The 19,747-nt window shown below is 37.1% G+C and overlaps 1 protein-coding gene across 6 annotated transcripts in view; it reads left to right on the forward strand.

The window, feature by feature from the left end:
• XRCC4 (X-ray repair cross complementing 4) overlaps positions 1-19,747 on the forward strand; it is a 182,749-nt gene that overhangs the window by 16,347 nt on the left and 146,655 nt on the right. For all 6 annotated transcript variants that reach the window (XM_009641146.2, XM_035896607.1, XM_035896608.1 and 3 more), the window contains 2 exons: positions 1,405-1,554; positions 6,287-6,474. In XM_009641146.2, the coding sequence (XP_009639441.1) occupies positions 1,416-1,554; positions 6,287-6,474 (327 nt within the window). In that variant the 5' untranslated portion in view covers positions 1,405-1,415. The remainder of the gene's footprint in view (positions 1-1,404; positions 1,555-6,286; positions 6,475-19,747) is intronic.

A 19,747-nucleotide genomic window follows, 5' to 3' on the forward strand; every position in this document is an offset into this window, starting at 1 on the left:
CGTGTTGTTTCATGAACCTTACTGATATCTATAATGAATGTTTGTATTATTGGCAATGCAGCTGCTGTCTAGCTGTTGATGCAGCTTTATGCTTGAAAAAATACGTCTTATATTCATGTATTTTGCTACTTATGAATACTGTGCACTCGCCTGGACAAGGGAAAGGTATTTTCAAATGTTGAGCAAAGTTCACATGCAGTGCAGTCAACTGCAGTTAGAACTGTTCCTCCTAACCTGAAAATGCCAACTTTTTGGGTGGCCAGTGGCAGTTAAGCCTCTACCTAGATTTGTCTCTCAATGTCCATGAGCAAAGAGAGTTTCCTTCTACTACTGCTTGAAGAACAGAGTCCCCTCAGGGCCTGAACTGATCCTGTTCCTGATTACTTACTGTTACACTTTAGATGGAAAACTTGATAGGGCTTTTAATACCTAACCTGTCCAAGCATCATTGTACTCAATGCATGTAGTTTAAATGCCTCAGTTGCATTTTTCCTGCTTTTATCAATACACGCTATTTTTAGTGTGTGAACAAAAATGGAGCCCTTTTTCATTCACTTAATTCTTCTTAAAAAAAAATAAAAAAATAAAAGCCAAAACCAACTGAACACCCCAAACCAAACTCTTCAGGTACAGGACAATATGAAGCATTCTCCATGAAAATACTGCATGTCAACGTTAACTTCAGAATTGGCTGTTTCTTCATTATTTTGTGGAGGAAATTGCCAAATACAGTTTTAGAGTTCTTGAGTACCCTGAGGATTCATTATTGTCTGATTAGACTATGTATAAATATGTGGGATTCTTTAGGTCTTATGTCAAGTACAGATTGCCAACTCGCTTTGATATTGAGCAAAAAATGCACTGTAGCATCATAAATTTTGCTCTCTGCAGCATCAATTTTTTAAAATAATTTCTTTGGTTGCTGGCATCCATTACAATCTCAGCTTTGCAGTGAAGCTTAGTAGCATGCTTTCACATGGTGGTCTTCCAGATGAATATTCGGAAACACCAAAATGATTATTTTGAATTATATTCCATGTGCTGTATGGTGGGTGATGGTGGACAGTAAGTTAAAAACATAGCCATGGGGAAGTGCTTGTGTATTGTAATTTTGTGTTCCCCAGCTTCCTGACATTTAGTTTCTTACTTTGGGGCTACTCAAATATATTTGATTGTTGGCACTGTTCTTTTAAACCTTACTTATTGTAATCCAGTTTTCTGTTTGGAAATATTATCAAGTCTCTGAAAAACTCAATTTGTCAAGGAAAATAAAATAAAATTCTCAGTATGCTTATATTTTTATCTTTTTTTTTTTTTCTTTTTGAACCTAATTTTGTAAAACTGCTAAGGATCTCTGGAAAATAAGCCATTGTTTATAACAAGATTATCCTACTTCCTAAACAGGTGTCTGGAAAATGGAGAAGATTTTGAGCAGAATTCATCCAGTTTCTGATCCAGAAGCAACGTATTTTCTGCAAGTATCATGGGAAAAAGATTTAGGCACTGGCTTTGGTATAATACTTTGTGATGGTCAATGTGCATGGACTGGGACAGGTAATAATGGAATGAAAAAAAATCTTTAAATTGTTACTGATATTTATCATTATTTGTAAACACTTTCTAAACTGTGACCCGCGACTTGCATGAAAAACTTCTAATGAGCATTGCCTCTCCCTAGTGGTGGAGGAGGTGGGGTTCATGATCTTCCGGGACGTGTTCAGAGATCTTTCAAATCTGGAAAGATTGAGTGTCAAACCTAATAATAGCATATGGATACACACCTAGCAAAAGAACGAGAGATTTGTGTGTTTCTTTAGAAATGCTCAATACTCTCAAATACTTGATCAAAAGCCCTTTTCTCAGTGGCTAAAATATTTCAAAAGAAGGAAAGAATGGTATGTTTTACAGTGTATTGTAGGCAAAACCATTTTCTTGACTCTTTTTCTGAATTATAAGTATAGATATGCATCTAGTTTCTCCCTTCCTGCTCCCTGCCCAGTGGACATTGTTTCTCCCCAGTTTGTACATAATCCAAGCTTTCAAATAGGCCTCATATATATGGAGATATATAGATACAGATATAAAAAACCCAGTGCTTTGTGTATATATATACACCCTTATATAAACTATGTATATGTGCGTGTATATATAGTTCCTGTGTATAAAAAGAACCTTAATCATTCATTAGCCTTCTTTTGAATACAATTTTTACCTTTTTTTCTTTCAGGCCTAGGAAACAAGACTAACTTGAAATATGTCCACATAAGTATTAAAACTGCTCTTCCTTTTAACATTTCAGACGTGCTATTGATTAGGAGTTCCTGCACAAGACAAATAAATATATTCTAATGCTGATTGCCTGCAGACTGGTATGAAAGGTTTTTCTCCCCTGATTTGACAATGGGATTGACAAACTATGTGTTTTCAAAATAACAAAAAGGATGTTAACATTGATAAATACTTAACTAATTGAGCATATTAGTTTTTCCATTTAAAAGCTTTTCTGGTTGTTCTTATGTAACTTCAAGATCCCCAGCTTAAAATTCACAAAAAGCTGATTCTCTGAATCTGCTATTTTTCTAAGTAAAAGCTATGTTACTATAACTGGAACAGTATAGAAAAAATTCATAAACACAGTTCTCATTTTGTTAACTTCCTGCATCTGGCAGAATGGCTGGATGATCATTTCCCAAAACAGAGGACCACTGAAAGCAAGATGACCTCACTCTATTAAAAGGAAAGAAAGAAACACGCAACAGTTTAGCACAAGCACTGGGTACTCATCCAAAGGAGAGTGAGTCTTTCTTCTACAAGAATCTGATCCATTTCTAAGGAATTCCGATTGAATTTGTAGTGCTGTGAATAATTTCATTAGGAGTTGAAGTTCTTGTGCATGAGGCTTTCCGTGTTTTCATACACTCAGCATTGGTTTTGATCACTTTTTGTAAGTTATTACATCATGTTTGACACTGCTTAGATTCTCAGTTCAAAACCTGGGAGGAGGGAAAGCAGTGGTCAGAAAAATTTTGCTGTGGGAAATCCCTTTTGGGTTTCTCATGCTGTGGATTATTTTGCTTGGCGATACCTACCAGGAAATGAATGAGAGTTGCTGATGGAGTTGTCTTTTGTCATTTTTGTATATTTAATGTGATGATGAAAATTGTTAGAAATCCTATTTAAGGAGGAGGGGAAAAAAAAAAGTAAATCTTGGGGGGAAGGAGTAGCACACAAATATGCAATATGATCTAGTGTACTCACTTGCTATTGGGTTAAAAAACTACAGATACATGGATTTATACTTTTCATGTTTCTCTAATGATTGATCAGTTCTGCTAGTTTTGTAAGGTATGTACATGCAGCATGTACAGGCAACACAGGAGAAAAAACCCACAGTGCTCTGTTACAGTATAGTAATATTTTTGGGTTTTTAGCTTTCTTATTTTCATGAAAAGTTTATCTAATTTTTCTCAGTGTTCAAATTATTGTTCTAGACAAACACTTATTTTTGCAAGTATTTCTGGCATTTTTTTCTGCCCCTCTTTGACTCATACTGCAAGGGATTCCACACTTTTGTCTGTACTGTTTTGGGGAATTTGAAGGGATTGCTGATGTACTAGTGGCCTTTTCTCTTTCAAGTCTGTCTAGTGTCCTGTATAAGAAATAAGTTAGCTAATGAGGAAATGATTGGTGCCTGTAGCTTATAGTAAAGTAGAAATGTTTTGATAGTAAATTTCTTGCCTTTCTTTCCCACTCAACTTCTGCTATTTGTAGTGGATTATTAGATGAGTATTGACCAGCCGTGTAGCCCCAGTTCTTCACTGGCTTGTAGGCTTAGCTTTTTTTCCTGACAGTAGTTTCACTGTATCTTGGGGAAGAGTGGCTGGAAAGCTGCCCGGCAGAAAAGGACCCGGGATGTTGGTCAACAGCAGGCTGAATATGAGCCAGCAGTGTGCCCAGGTGGCCAAGAAGGCCAACAGCATCCTGGCTTGTATCAGGAGTGGTGTGGCCAGCAGGAGCAGGGCAGTGACCATGCCCCTGTCCTGGGCACTGGGGAGGCCGCCCCTCGAATGCTGGGGTCAGGATTGGGCCCCTCCCTCCCCGAAGGACCTGGAGGGGCTGGCGCCGGTCCATGGAAAAAACAAGCCTGTTCCCACGCCCTGAGCTGCTGTCCATGCCTTTGGGATCCTCATCTTGAGGTCTGGAGCCCCAGGCTGCTGGGGAGCAGCTGGGAGAGCTGGGGGGGTTCAGCCTGGAGCAGAGGAGGCTGAGGGGAGCCCTCATCGCTCCCTATGACTGCCTGAGAGGAGGGGGGAGCTGGGGGGGGGAGTCGATCTCTGCTCCCAAATAACGGGTGATGGGATGAGGGGAAATGGCACTCCTTTATTATTTTTAATGTACACTGACATTTCTGTAATTTCTGACATCTGCTGAATGTTTGTGTTGTTGCAGATCTGGTGAAACGCTGTGTATTGTGCCTTTGTCCTGTTACTTTATGTTACGCTGGTATGGGCATGACAGGTTTCCTCTTGTATCTTTAAAAGAAGAGGGGAGCAGAGAATTCTGTTTTAAGCCTTGTCTCTTAAGGACAATATTGGGAACTTTGTGACAGACTTCAGACTGCCATAGGTCTGACATTTCACATGTTGGTGTGACAAAGACTGACTTCCTCATATTTATTGAGCCTAATTCCATTCTTTTTGGTTCTTTTTCTTTTTTTCCTCTTATCAACTCCAAAGCACTTCGGTTCCCTTGCATCCCTTTGCTTTGTAGCTTTTGAAGGACCTACACATTTGAATCTGCCTAGGGAAAAATTCCTTGTCCTAGAAGATAACTGGTGTGATTCTGACCCACTAATTCATCCTTTTAACTGAACGTATCTGCAAGCTCAGATTTTCCACAGAAGGGAGTAGTTTCTCCCTGTGTCAACCTTTGTTTCTTTGCAGTGGGTGACATTAGCATGCTCTCTCTTGCCACCCACATCTCCTTTTTCACCCAGCTGTTTGCTTGTGTCTGATAAACAGAGTAATAGAGTGGGGTGATGAGAAAGCTGGGACCGTACAGCCTGGAGGAAAGAATGCGCAAGAAGATTTTGTCAATATGTATTAATCAAACCCTAATACCTGTTAATCAATAGGCAGTAAAGAGGATGCAGCCAGGCTCTTCTCAGTGATGTCCAGAGAAAGGATGAGAGGCAATAGGTACATGAATTCCATTTAAACACAGTGAAAAACTTTTTAGCCGTAGTGGTGACCAAGCACCAGAACAGATTGCCTGAAGAGGATGGGGAACCTCAGTCCTTGGAGATATTCAATACCCATTCAAAACATGCTCCTGAGCAACCTTTGTAGTTGACCCTTCTTTGATCAGTGGAATTGGACTGGACAATCTCCAGAGGTCCCTTCCAACCTCAACCACTCTGAGTCTCTGAAAATAAGCTAAAATTACTGAAGGTGCAGGATTAATCCAGAAATCCTGAAGTGTGTGAGGATATAACTATTTATAGCAAATAATTATACATTTACCTCTGCTGTATTTTTATATGATGGATTGATTTGATACGCACTGCCTCCTTTGCGATACGAGGTTAGCTACTGTGTCAAGAAGAAGACTGGAGAAAAATGAGGCAATTCAAACAGGCTCACGTTTGATTGAAATGCTGTTCTATTTCTATCGGTATGATTTCAATACGTGTGCATATGGAATGAGATAAAATTTTCTTCATAGACCTGATGTAAGGCAAACTGGAGACACATCCCCCATTTAGTGGTGCTTGAAAGTGAATGCTGAAGCGTGGATTCTCAAGTCTCTAGGTGTAGCTTCACTTGTAATTGACAGTTTATTTTGTTTTAAGGTTCTAAGTGGCAAACTTGGAAAACTGGCTCAAGAATGTGAGGAGACAGTTGCATCTGTTGTTTTACAGGGTTTAGATTACTCACTTTCAAAGAGAACTGAGAGGGCACAATAAATCATAGTTAAAACATTCCACTCTGCATTGTAAGGTTAGAGGTATTCAGAATAACTTTAGGCAAGTAGAATTGTGGAGTGGAAGCAATAAATCATTTTCAGACCGGGAAAAAAGGGACAGAACTTAATTCTTATGAAAAACACAGTATTCCTGCTACATTTCCATTGGTGTCTGGCATATTGATATATGTCAAGGAAAGAATGGTCTCCTAATATTTGCCTGTCCCTTAAGGTGTGTGAGTTTGTGTCTGTCTGTACATATAAATATATATACATGTTCACACACATACAAGCGTTTATTTCTCACGTTTCTTTCTGATAGTGTCTGAAGCTGAAATTTCTAGGGAGGCTGCGGACATGGAAATGAGTAGAGAAAAGTATGTTGAAGAACTGAAGAAAGCACTGATAGCTGGAGAAGAATCTGCTGGAAAATATAACTTTGCTATTTCAAGAGATGAAGAAAATATGGAGTGTCACTTCTCCTATGAAAGGAATCTGAAAGATTGCTCTGTAAGTATAATTAAAGGTTTAAATTTGACTTAAACTATGAGAAGGACCTTCTTGGTACATTTCTGTATTTTATTAGGTTCTTTAAAATCAAGTAGACCTGTGATGTGTATTTCAGATTGAATGAATATTGTGAACTCTGCCACAGGCCAAACTAGAAACAAGTTTGTGGTTTCCTATCAAAACCTGTTATCAATAGAACTATTTCTGTGTTACTTTCTTAAATGCTACTGAATAAGAGTATTACTTCTCTATTTAAGTTTTGGATTAGTGTAGTGGTAGGATGAGGGGTAAGTTTTAAACTGAAAGAGGGTATGTTTAGATTAGATATTAGGAAGAAATTCTTTACTTGTGGGTGATGAGACACTGGAACAGGTTGCCTGGAGAAGTTGTGGGTGCCCCATCCCTGCAAGTGTTCAAGGACTAGTTGAGACTTTGAGCAACCTGGTCTAGTGTGAGATGTCCCTGCCCATGGCAGGGGGGGTGGAAGGCATCTTTAAGGTCCCTTCCAACCCAAACCATTCTATGGTTCTGTGGTTTATGTTTTGGTTTTTTTTAAGCAGGGTATGCCTACATGTTGGAGGTGCTGTTTAGTATTAAGCTGATATGTTCCATAAGCTGTAACTTTGTTTTTAATTCCTAACTTGGGAAGAATGCTTCCCTTTTGAAACTCCAGCCCTCAGTGCATTTCTGCTTTGCTTGTTCTTCTTTTCTCTCTCTCTCTACTAACCAAAATAAGGAGAAACATTAAAATTTAAGTAAGATTATTTTCAAATGCTAAAACATACTTTTAAAATGAACTTTTCTATCACTTCAAATATTTTGGAAGCTAACACTAAACTTGTTTCCTGCTTGGAAATGCATTCAATTACAACTGGGAATGTGGTTCCATGTTGGTTTCTTGGCTGCAAAGGAAAGGACCCTCTTAAAAGCAAGAAAGAAACCAGTACAATCTGTATCTGTAGACACTTGTGGCTATTTCTCCTCCAAAAATTAATGCTTTGCCTTTCCCAAGGTTTGTCATAGCTTCAGTCATTCTAGGATAGCAGTTGGACCACTCAGCCACATTAGTGAAATAAGTCAGATTTAAAAAACACTGACTTAAAATTGCACTGATCCAGTTCAGGGCACAGTTCTGCAATCAGTTTCACTGGCATTATTGAGGGGAAGAAAACTGTGGGCAGAGAATGGAGACAAGATTGTAGATAGAGAAGAGCAGGAATGTCTTTAGCCAGATCTTTTTTTTTTTTTCCTGGGGGAAAAAATCTAGCATGGAGCTGTGTCTGGGAGCAAAGTGTCTATGGGTTGTCCTATGTTGCTTTGTTTTAAAAGATTTCTTCTTCAGATCATTGGAACATGTTTTGCTTCTTCTTTGGTTAATTTTGGCAGGTATCACCTTTTAAAAAACTCCAGAGGTGTCTGACTTTTAACAAAAAAAAACAAAAGAAAGAAACTGCCTTGTCTGGGTTGCCTGTTGGAAGTGGGAGGTGGAAATACTTTTTCCTGTCTGTATTGGAAATAGGTAAAGAATGCAGTGTAGGTGTTGGTCACAAACCTGAAATGGTAGTATGTGTAAATTTCCTGTATGTGTATCCCTTACGTAAGATGAGGAAAAACTCAATTTAAACAGGGGGGCAATTCAGATTACGTAATCAGTAGCAGGTCTCTTATGTGCTGATTATCAGAGTCTTTGCTTCATTTTAGTAGGCAGAGAAGGAGAGATTCAGTGGAATGAAATTTGGCTTCGTAGGACTACTGCATTATAGGCCTTTTTCCATGTGCAATATAGGAAATTTCAGCATAATTTGGATCTTGACTGAGGTGCCAAAAGTTAGGTAGGTGGTGTAAGTCTTCCAGTCTGCATTATCAATATTTCTGTATATTTGCCCAAGGCTTTATGGGCTCTATACTCCCTTCTTTACACTTCTTGTGAGCCTTCCGGGGCAGAGTGCTGTTCACAAAGGGTTTAGGTAAGAAGTACTGATTTACAGCAGGATTACAAGGTTAGGACCAAATTGTACTTAGAAAATAAAGCAGTAATTTTAAGAATCCTGTTTTTCTTGTCTGTGTCACACATAATATATTCTAAATACCAGACAGATGAAATACCTACTATATTTTTATTAAGGGAAAATATCTTCATATATGTGGACCCACCTTATACATGTTTCCATCAATTAAGGCTTATGAGAAATTTAATTCATATGAAAACATCTTTATGTCAATTTGAGAAAACAATAATCTGGCCAAAGAAATTGAAACTACAAAGTGTCCTGATTGCTATGCATGCTTTTAGCTTTGGGTGTCAAAAGAGTGTTTTTAGAAAAAGATGTAATTTCTTGGGTGAAAATACAGGTGTTTTTTCCTCCTGTACTAAACTAATGCCTACAAATAAAATTTCCAAAGCCTTTATCAGAATTACAAATAGCTTTCAGGTGTATAATAGAATATGTTTCAAACATTTTGCAAATTCTCTGTGGAAGTATTCATGATTTATATCTTTCAGCATCAGATTAGGAAATTAATCTTCCTGAACTCCATACATCCACAGGGCTAAGATTCAGCTAAATGTACATTTACTGCAGAGGAGTGCTACAGAAACTACTCTGAAACTTAAACATGACTTAAATTCAGTGTTTATCTCTTACCAGTACTTCTTTTTCTTACTGGGTATTTGTCTTTATGTCTTTTGTTTAGTAGTTATTCAGCCACGGTATATATACACAAATTACAACCTTCTCAGTATTGGGAAGAGCATTGCAGGGCAGGACGGGAAGACGATGGTGACGTGTGTGGGGAGAGGGGAGCTTTTGCTTAAACTGTACTGCATTTCTTTTGTTAGATGAGCTACCTGCAGTCAAACTGAGAGATGTAGTTAGTCTTCATGTTTTTGTTTAAAATGTGGGCACAAAGGAAAAGGAACAGTAATTCCAATTTTGACAGTAGAATGCACATAATACTGCTTTCAAGTTCCCTACTTCTCCTCTGCTACCCCATTACCCTATACCATTGTGAGAAAAGTCCATTAAATTATCAGGAGTAAGTAGAAGATTTGTATTCCTAAATGAATGTTTTTTATCATTTGATATATAACAAAAGGAGAGATTGCAGAAGATTATGCATGAAGATATTGTGGTTGCTTGTGTTTGCATACTGAATGTTTTGCTTAGTCTTAAATAATGCAGTTAACACTTTTTAATTTAAAACAAAAAACCACCAAACTTCTGAAATGCATTGGTATATTTTGGCTGTAAATCGCTTACCAATTCATGCACCTATCTTTTATTGCAAATTTTTTTCATACAATGGGGGCCTAAGAATAAATTTTGTACTCCTGGAAAATCAATATGCCTTTTGTTAGGGGTATATGCGTGCTTGTATTCACAAACCTCATTATCTTAAATAAACTTAATGAAACCTACCTGCAGCATGATGTTGGTCACCAACAGTCACCGATGCCCATCTCAGCAAGTAATTTTGAGTGCAGTGCTCTGCTATCATTCTCCATCTAGTCTGGATAAACCACTAATTCCTATCAAAAATTCAAAGTAGAATTTCTACAAAATAATTTGCCTTTTTTTCTTCTGAATACATCATAGATTCAGTTGAGTTATGTCCTGGGCCCTTATTTACAAATGTTATCTACACTGTCTACAAATAATTGCTGGCTGAAAAGTCTGTGAGGTTTAGGTATGTGATGGGAATACCTCAGCTGGAATGAGCATGTTGAAAGCATCTTAAAAAATTCACAGTGGTAAATTCTTGCAGCTTGTCTCATTGTTAAGAAAATTCATATTTATTTGTAGATACCGTAGTTTAAATGAATAATCTCAAATAACATTCTTGATGCATTTATAATTCACACTGGTTAATAACAGTATGGTGTTTACTATTTTTTGTTACTTTAATTCACAAAGAGAATATGTCTGAGAAAACAGAAAATGAGTGATAAACTACAACTCATTTTTTTGTATATCACATCCATGTATAGGGAGAAGTATCCTGCTGCATTTGTGTACACTGTGTCGGTGTATCTGTTGCTCCCTGTTGCAAATATCTGCACATGTGAAACATTCTCTGTACATGATTAGTGTGCTTTGTATATAGACTAGGAACTTAGTAAACAGATGTAAGTTGTCATAAATAAAAAAAGCTTTCATATGGTAGTGCCTCAGAAGTTAGTGTTTAAAATTTTAAGCCTTAAAAAGCAGTGTTTACAGCGTTATAGATCAGTAATTTAATAAGTATAAATCTGAAATACTCTGTTTTCAGTTGTTTTTCTGAGATTTTTATTTTTACTTGTGCTCTTGAGTATTTGTTTCCCGGTCTTCTGGCAGAGAATATCTGTAGGTGATTTTGACTGGTAATAGTCACTTGATGATGATAAAATGTGCTAGATACTGAATTTCTATTTCCATAACTGTACTAAACTCTGGTATTTGAAACAATTCTTACCATCTTTGGAGCAGCTCGCTAAAGATTTGCTTCCCTAAAATATAATTATGTGCCAAAACTGTATTGGGTGGTCTATAGGAGGGCAAAGAAAAATAATGGAGTGATGTTAAGCAAAGGAAAATGTAGGCATATTATTGGGAAATATTTTCTGACATTGAAATTTGTTTCACTGCTGAAGTGTTTGCCAGAGGAAGTGGTAGCAGCCCCGTTGCATCACTCACTTAAAAACGGACTGGACAAAGGAGTGGAAAATGCACTGTAAGGAACTACCCTGCATTGGCAGTGTAGTGCATTACATGACTTAATAGGTATTCTCCATCTCAAAAACCTGTGAATCTCTGCTTGCCTGCCCTACTGTATATGTGAGCTCCACTGGTCTGTGGTGCAATGAATGTCTTCACTAAGGGACTTTTATTTACCGACAGATACACACAAGTTAAAAAGCAATAGGGCGGAGGGTGTAGTTTTTGCAAGTTGCCTCATGAAAACAAGTTTATCATCCCTCATTAGGTGCCACAGGTTGGTTATTCAAAGTTTGTTATGTCTTTTGTAGTCTAGATGGAACATTTGACAGCAGTAAGTCTGACAGGTGATTTGCCACTACAGCAATAGAAGTTGGCATTGTAAACACCTCCTCACTGAGGTAAGCTTACAAACAAGCCCTTGAAGAACAGTTTGGTTTTCCTTTCCTAGTTGATAGGAAAGAATAATTATCTTGTATTTGCTTATGGAAGTAAATAAGTTTAGAGATTAAAAACTTCTCTGTGGTTCCTCAAAATTACCTCCCCCTCTTTTGTACTGGCTCATTAGGGCTGGAATCACACTTGTTAGCCAGAGCTCTATTTTGAAGGCCAAGGAGACATGCAACAACTTAGGGGAGTGTAAGAAGTCAGGCTGCAGCCAGATGTGAAATCCCTTTGGCAGTTTTTTGTATAGCTTTTACCATCAGCATAAGTAAAGATCAGGGGAGCAATTTACAGCATCTGTGTAACAGTCATTCAGAAGACTACAATTTACAATCTAATTCACCTGTCCTTTAGTTGATGAACAGGTAAGTTCCTTCCATGAACTGATGACTACCACCAAAGCCAGATGCTTGAAAGTAAATGCTTGCAACTATTCTAGTACTATTCTGATAGGATGAAACCAAACCTGTATCTCCAAATCCTTTTAAAAGTGTTTATAATGGTTGATATATAATAATGATGTATATGCAAGATTTATGCAATAAATGAGTCTGCTTGGGTGCTGATGGTTTTTTTTTTTTTGAATGGATGGAAAATTTCCTCAAGTCACAAATAATTCATATCTGGTTTAGAGGAGTTATCTATGTCACATGTTTATTTTGCAGTGTCATAGTTCATGTAATTTTAAAAGTATCGAGATAAGAATCATCATCTAACTTAAGGGAAGTCCATAAGGATTTTAGTACTTTCTTACTTATCTTTTTGAAATGGTGATCAAAAAAGATAAAATGCTGTCTGAGTGTAATAAATACTTGTTCTAGTTGTATCTCGGCCTGATGTAGCTCAGACTAAAAATTTCTGTCTTTAAAAATTCTGATGTGTTTGTGATTTATCTTCCTTATGACAGGTGGCTTTGCCGTAGGGCGTTCAGCACTCTGCCCTTCGGAACTGTTTTTAGGGTGTTGAGGGCAAAGTAGACCGTTAAGAGTCGCATTAAAATAACAATGAGTTTGGTATACAGTGGGACTTGTGTGTCAAGCCAGCTGCAGTGCAAAATGGGCCACACACACTGAGATCTCAGTAAGGGGCCATTGAGGCTGGGCCAGCTAAACTGCTGCCACCTAAACAAACACCATCACAGAGTCAGTGATTTAGCGCTTGATCTAAGTAGGTGACCACTTGGAAGTAAATCTTTCCAAGTACTTCAGCGAGTCACTCCACATATAATAAATAATGGAAATCCGGCAAGATTTTTTTTTTTTGTACTGGCAATTAAATTGATTAAGTAGCCTTTGATAAACAATTATTTGAGTGCTAGCAGTCGTCTTTCTTACAGTAATGTGACAGGATCTGTTCTTTTTGCCTTTTGTGTATATTTGTAAACAAGGAAGATACGAGCTTAAGAAATTCCACCTTAGATACAGTACTGCTGCTAATTAGGCTGATGGAAGAGATGCTGTTATTTGTTTCTTCCCCTTCCTGGGGCTGCTATTCCATGGTTGGTTCTGTCAGTTCATTATGACTTTACTACAAGTTAAAAATAGTTGGAGAAATTCATGCTAACTAAAACTTTTCACAGCATACTGAACGAGTGAAATAGAATTGGTAGAGGTCTTTATGCTGCCCAAACTCTCTTGGTTCAAGGTTTGAATAGTTATTTTGCTCCAAAGTACTGAAGATATGTTGTTTGGTTAACAAAGGTCACTGAGAGTTCAGATTGTTTCCCAGGCAATTGGACTAACTGCTCAACTGAAAAGGCAGAAAGATGAAATGATTAATTTTTAGGTCAGTGTAAAGGCAATTACTCTTCTCTATCATTTATATCTATGTACTTCAGGATTTAAGAGCATACACTTGAATGAGTTTCTCGGAAGCCTGGTTTAGAAATAGCTTACTAATGTGCCTTATATAATAAAAGCATTATGTTATCTTTTGTGTAACCTCAGACTCCTAAGCGCTACATGATTTTCCCCATCTCGCATGATGTGTGCCTTTATGAACTCTTCCGGTCTTGTAGGTATACTCTAAATGCAGTGGATCATTTCTGTAGCCTTGAGGTAAGAAAAGCTTTTCTTAAAAAAAACCTTTTTTTTTTTTTTTTCCCCCAAATATTAATACGTGTACAATAATCCACAAAAATCCTGGAGAATTAAGTTAGGCCATTTTCCTTCGTTAGCCATTTGATTGTTTAGCTATTTGATTGCTGCTTCTGGCAAGCAATCGTTTGGAGAACTGTTGGGGGAAAGTACATTTCAAATACCAGTAGTACATATCTTTAAAAATGAGGGATCATTGAAAAAGGAAGACTCAAACACTTCAGTGAATAAAACTCTTCCAGTTTCTTTCTACCTGTTAGCATTTGTGGATTTCACTGGAACTATCCAATTGAACAAAAAGAGTTGTGTAACTGTTTTACGGCCTATTGTAAATGGCACTATAAAGGGCATTTTCTTATTTTGCGGGGGCACTGATAGTCTAAATATATTAAAAATAGCTGTAAAAGGGTCTTAAAATAGCAAAATAGAAGATAGTGGTTTGATTTAGACAAGAAAAATTGTCAGTTGTTCTTTCTCCCTCCTGATGTTATTGTGTTGTCTCCCCTCCCTCCATCTCAATTCCTTCAGATTTTCCCTTTTTGGCATACCTGCTGTGCGTTTCAAATTTCTGTGTAGACATCAAGGCTTACTTTTACTTGTACAGCTGAGTACAAATGCTTTCATTTTTGGAGGAAAATCTTTAAATTATGGCATATTGACAAGTCTTAGTTTCCCAAGAAAAATATAGAGGACAGCAGATGCTCTGGAAAAGAGATTACTGTGGGGGGGTTTTAAAACTTCACTACAAGACTGTAGTCCCATACTGTCTGTAAGGATGAACAACAGTCAGAGCCTGAAGACCAGCATGAATCTCACCTGTGTTTCTCCTCAGAAACGCTTTTGCAGCTCTAGAAGCAGCATGCATCTTTCTACTTGCAAAGGCACAAGAAAACCATCAAGCTCAGGATAATAATGTTTTGTTAAATTTTGCATTCACTAAAATAGAAACTTTGCCAGTATAAAATATTGAATGGATATGTTTTAACCCTCAAAGCTTTGAGTAAATGCTTCCAGTTAATTTCAGCACATATACTAGTTCTGCTATAGTTACGCACTGAAATTGTCTTGAAATGCAAGAAAAGAGCAAATTTGAAATGTCCTGTATTTTTAAAAAAACCTGGCAAATACAGAAATATTGTATAATGTGATGCAGAAATAAAGTAGCTGTAGTACTTGCAGTGAGGAAGGTGTTACATTTCCTGTTGGTTTTTTCCCTTAAGTTGCAGTGACGTGAAATACATCTTTGCTTGTTCACTTATCTTAGGAAGTCACCATAAGTTAGTAATTCTGACATAAAATAGTTTGCTCTGAACAGTGAAAACAAGTTCCTAATTTCATTGTCCAATAAGCAGAGCAAAGTCAACTGTTTTCTGGTGGAACAGTACTATTCTAAGTTTGCTGCCTCACTATAAACACTGTAAACTGTTGTGTCTGACCTTAGCTTTTTGCAGAATGCTAATTACTGCCTGCTAGCTGTCAGACAGCATATGGAGTAAGTTTGTTTTTTACCACGGGGGACAAAGCCTAAGGCTCTTTGATTTGAGATTTAAAATTTGAAGCCAAATTACATATCCATTTGAAGTTTTTGGTGAGTCAAAAATTCATTTAGAATTATTCTAAAAGGCACTAGTATCACTGGAAAATCCTTTGGAAGGATTCTCTGTTTGGAGGTTCTCTGTTTTTCAAGTCTTCAACATGGTTCTCTTACAGAGATATGTTTCCCAGAGGTAAATACAGCGTACAATTTCAAGAATAAGTTTCTGGATAGTATCGTTCTGTGGAAAAGAACTTCCATAGAAGATCATTTGTCTTGTAATGTTTTTTTATTCCTTTCAGATGCTCCTGCAAGTAGTGTCTGACATTTCATTTAAAATTTGGCATAAATTGCTTTGATGGATATAAAAATATAACTGGTACTAGTTTGGGGTTTTGGGGGGTTTCAGAACGCAAATGCATTCTTTCTGCATGTGTTCTTCTCTGGCAAATCTAAGTTTTAAGATTTTTCTTAAGACTTTGAGGTGCAGATTTTTGTTCTGTTCATATAAGCATATTGTCTCTTCCGTGCATGATTAATACCTGTAGATTATTAGTATAACACAAATAAGTTAGCATATGCTAATTTGTGGTAACAGAACCTTGCCAATGCTCTTAGGAACTGCAGAGGTACCAAAAAGTGGAATTTGGAAACAGTCAGTTTTTTTACGGCTCATTCAATCCAGATCATTGCAATATCACATTATGCTAAACCTTTTAACCTGACTTAAATGGGGGGGGGGGGTGGGGAGGCGGGAGCAGGCAGGCAGTGGAAAAAAAACCTGCCGAGAGAGGTATTAGTAGGAAAAGAAAAATTACACATACCTGTCCTCATCCGCTCTAATAATAAACTGCATTCTCCATGCAGGAATTGCTGTTGTGGCCCTTATTAGCAAATAGCATCTGTCAGATTGAAATCAGATGTGTAAATCTCATCAGATTTAGTTTCCTACATACTACATAGGGATTAAAAGGGAACCTCTTAGGTGAGAGAAGGTCCTCCGGTTTGCAAAGTGCTGCTTTTCAGTAGTAGTTTCTATCAATAAACAGAAATATTTCATTTTAGTTTTGTCTTGGCATCTCTACATTCCTATATTTCTTGAGGGAATATGTTTATCAATTATTTGCATCATCAGGTACAAACTGTATTATAGTTTGTATATATACATACGAACTGGTAAGTGTGGGTTACTGTGCCCTTAGTCTAAACCTATTTTAAATTGTTTTTTTTTTTTTCTTACTAGAAAATAGTGCATGAAACATACTCTTCATTATTGTATGATACTTAATATATTTGCAGTTTAGCTTGGAATAAGATTCTAAGTTAGCTAAAATGACGTAAAGCAGAACTAGAATTACCGTTCTCAAATTTTCAGCTGCTTTTTACATTTTATATTAGTTCTCTGTGCACTTAGTTGATTGCAATACAACTCATGAAGCAATAGGATATGGATTTCATGATTTCATACTGAACTTGTTACCTTGCAGTTGTGTCTTGTAGCTGTTCAGCTTTAACTAGAATGAGAATGTGTTGTTCTGTGTATAGCTAGTCCATCCCAGAAACACTATATGAATGGATTTTGCTATTTATTTGGAATAAACCTGACCATACTCTTTCTCTCTAGCCTGAATCTGTACTCTTCTCCTCTGAACTGAATCACTCACAGGAAGAAAAAGCGTTTATGAACAATCCAATGTAGCTTACAGAGACTTACAGACCTGAGCTATTGATTGACAGTTACAGCACAAGTAAAAGTTCCAGTCTAGATGAGAGGTCTTAAGGCTGAAGTAATGTGGTGAACTTGGAAGCCTGAAGTTATGTAGTTGGAGAAAAACTGTGAGCTTATCTAGCCTTTACAAGTACTGTTTCATTCACAATTTAAAATACCATTTAAGCTAAACAAAAAGCCTATTGAAGAACCATGCGTATAATGAGAACACATTTTCTTTTAAATAACCCAGAGACAGCTGATAATTTTTTTAAGGTGGGTTGTTTTTTTTTTTTTTTTTGGTTAACAGTTAAAAATGAAGAATTTACTATCATCTTTTACTTCCCTGGGCTCACAAAGAGTTAAAGCAGTGTAGTCTTGCTATCTGCTCTGAGAAATGGGTTTTCTAAATCAGCCATTCATAACTTCAGTTTTTGGTTTTGTCAGTGTTCCTAAGATTGTATACTGAAATACATTAAGCAATGTAGTTTTAATCTCATTAAGAAATAATGAGATGTTGTCTGTCTAGGACATAGGTTGAAATTGAGAATGTTCAACGAGGATGCAAACACTAGTGAATAGCCAATGGCAGGATGTTTAAAGGAGGATTTCAAATTTATACATGTGTAGTTGTAATCAAAGATGAAAATTTTGCCCTGTGTCAATGGAAATTATTGAACCCACTGAAATGTAGCTTACTTCATGTTTTCTGTTAAACAATGAAGATTTCTGTAAAGTTAGTCACCTCTGTTATGTGTTACTCTCCAAACATCCCTCTCCCCCAAACTGTAGGGGTTCTGAGTTAGCAATATTGTGTATTAATAATGACAGTTGTCTGCAAGCTGACAACAGTTTACTAGAAGGCAGTCCTGAGGTCTGGTGCTTATTGTAAAGCAGCTATCTGTCTCTGGATCTTGTCTTAATCTTCTGGGTCTTGCTCCCAAAAAGATAGCACGACTGCCTCCTCTGTGATTCCCTTCTACTGAGACTTTACCTATGCTGTTACAGTGAGCGTGCTGGAACAAAATCCATGCCTGAAGGTAGACAAGTAAGAAGCATCTCTCTACGGTCACTCCCATCCCCACTTGTCCTAGTTTGCAGATGTCCAGAAAACAACCACTCTATTTCCCCAATTTTTTTTTTTCTTACTAGAAAATAGTGCATGAAACATACTCTTCATTACTGGACAATGCTTAATATATTTGCAATTTAGCTTGGAATAAGATTCTAAGTTAGCTAAAATGACTTAATGCAGAACTTGAATTACCGTTCTCAAATTTTCAGCTGCTTTTTACATTTTATACTAGTTTTCTGTGCACTCCCGTCCCTACTTGTCCTAGTCTGGAGATATCCAGAAAACAATGATTTCTAAAAATTGCTCTCATGGCATGTTGGCAACAACAACAAAAAAAAGTACTCAGACACATTTATGGATTTTTCAAGATTACTAGTGAAGAAAATTTGCATACTTTTGAGATCTGTGTTTGTGATCTGACAATATTTTTTATTTTTAAAGAACTACATTAAAATATTTAGTATTGTATTTTTATATGCACTAATTGGTATTCAGCAAACCAATTACGTTTCTGAGAGACCCAGTGGAAGGGTTTTTTAGCTGTGGTGGGAGGCAAAACATGTTTTCATTTGCTGTAAATAACTAAATATGAATTCTCTCTTGTTCAAGAGATCAGAGGAATTATCAGCCTGCTGGTACACTTGTGTGTTAGCTTGAAAAATCTGTGAACTACGTAGTATGATGTTCTGCTTTCAAGAGTCCTTGCAGGCTTTGGATGAATTATGCAAGGTATTTGGGAAAAGGATGTTTTAATAAGGCCGTTAACAGAAGTATTGTGCTAACCAGTGGAAGAGGGTATGTTACGCATATTAGCTACCCGGTATAGTAATTGTTTGAAATTTCCTATTTCAGTGATATAATCCAGGGATAAAAACAGCATGATTGGAAAAAGAACATCCTTTCTCTAGAAAAGAAAGTTTATGTACCAGTCCTTTATCTTGAGAGAGGATGAGTGAAAGAAGCAAACCAACCAAAGCTGTTCCACAGTCACCTCCAGAATTGCTTGATTAGTAATGAAAAGTTTGTTTCTCTGCAAGCATACAATATGTCCTGTCATAGCTCTAGGAATTTTCATGGATTTTAACAGTTTATCCTTAGCTCTATCACTTTATTTTTTCTTGTTAGAAAGTCGATGTTCATGTCCACCTTTAATAACATCTAACAACACAGAAAGGTACATATAGTCAGACAGTGCTCTAGCAACTTAATGACTGAGGGCACCAAAGAGTGCAAATTATTGAAGGTGAAGGCATTCTTTATTTGTGATAAAAATAATTCAACCAGATTGTGTGTGGGAGGGCTTGGTGGACGGGACTTGTCTGTTAACTCTTGGGCGGGCTGCACGTTGATTTTTGAATGTCAAAACAGATTCAAGGGGCATTAGAAATGGATGAGTGCACTGGTGTTGAGAATGAGAACAGCGAGGTGTACACTTGGGCTCAGCAGCTTTCACAGGACCCTCACAACATGTCACTGCTGAAGTCCTGATGAAGGCCTGACTGTATATATTGCAAACACGGTTGACTTACCATGCTGATTTAATTCTCCTTTTTGTCTATGCTTGTCTAGAATTTTTGAACCCATTTTTCTAAAGCATCTATTTTCTTTGTGACTAGAATGCCAGGAAGATGTTAAATTACATGGCATTTAGCACAGCGTAAGACTGAGACCATTCACTGTGACTAAGTATTTTGATTTGTGGAAAAAGAATAGGGGCAGATA

Source organism: Egretta garzetta, unplaced genomic scaffold (assembly GCF_000687185.1).
Source record: "Egretta garzetta isolate BGI_Z169 unplaced genomic scaffold, ASM68718v1 scaffold136, whole genome shotgun sequence".
Lineage (NCBI taxonomy): Eukaryota > Metazoa > Chordata > Aves > Pelecaniformes > Ardeidae > Egretta > Egretta garzetta.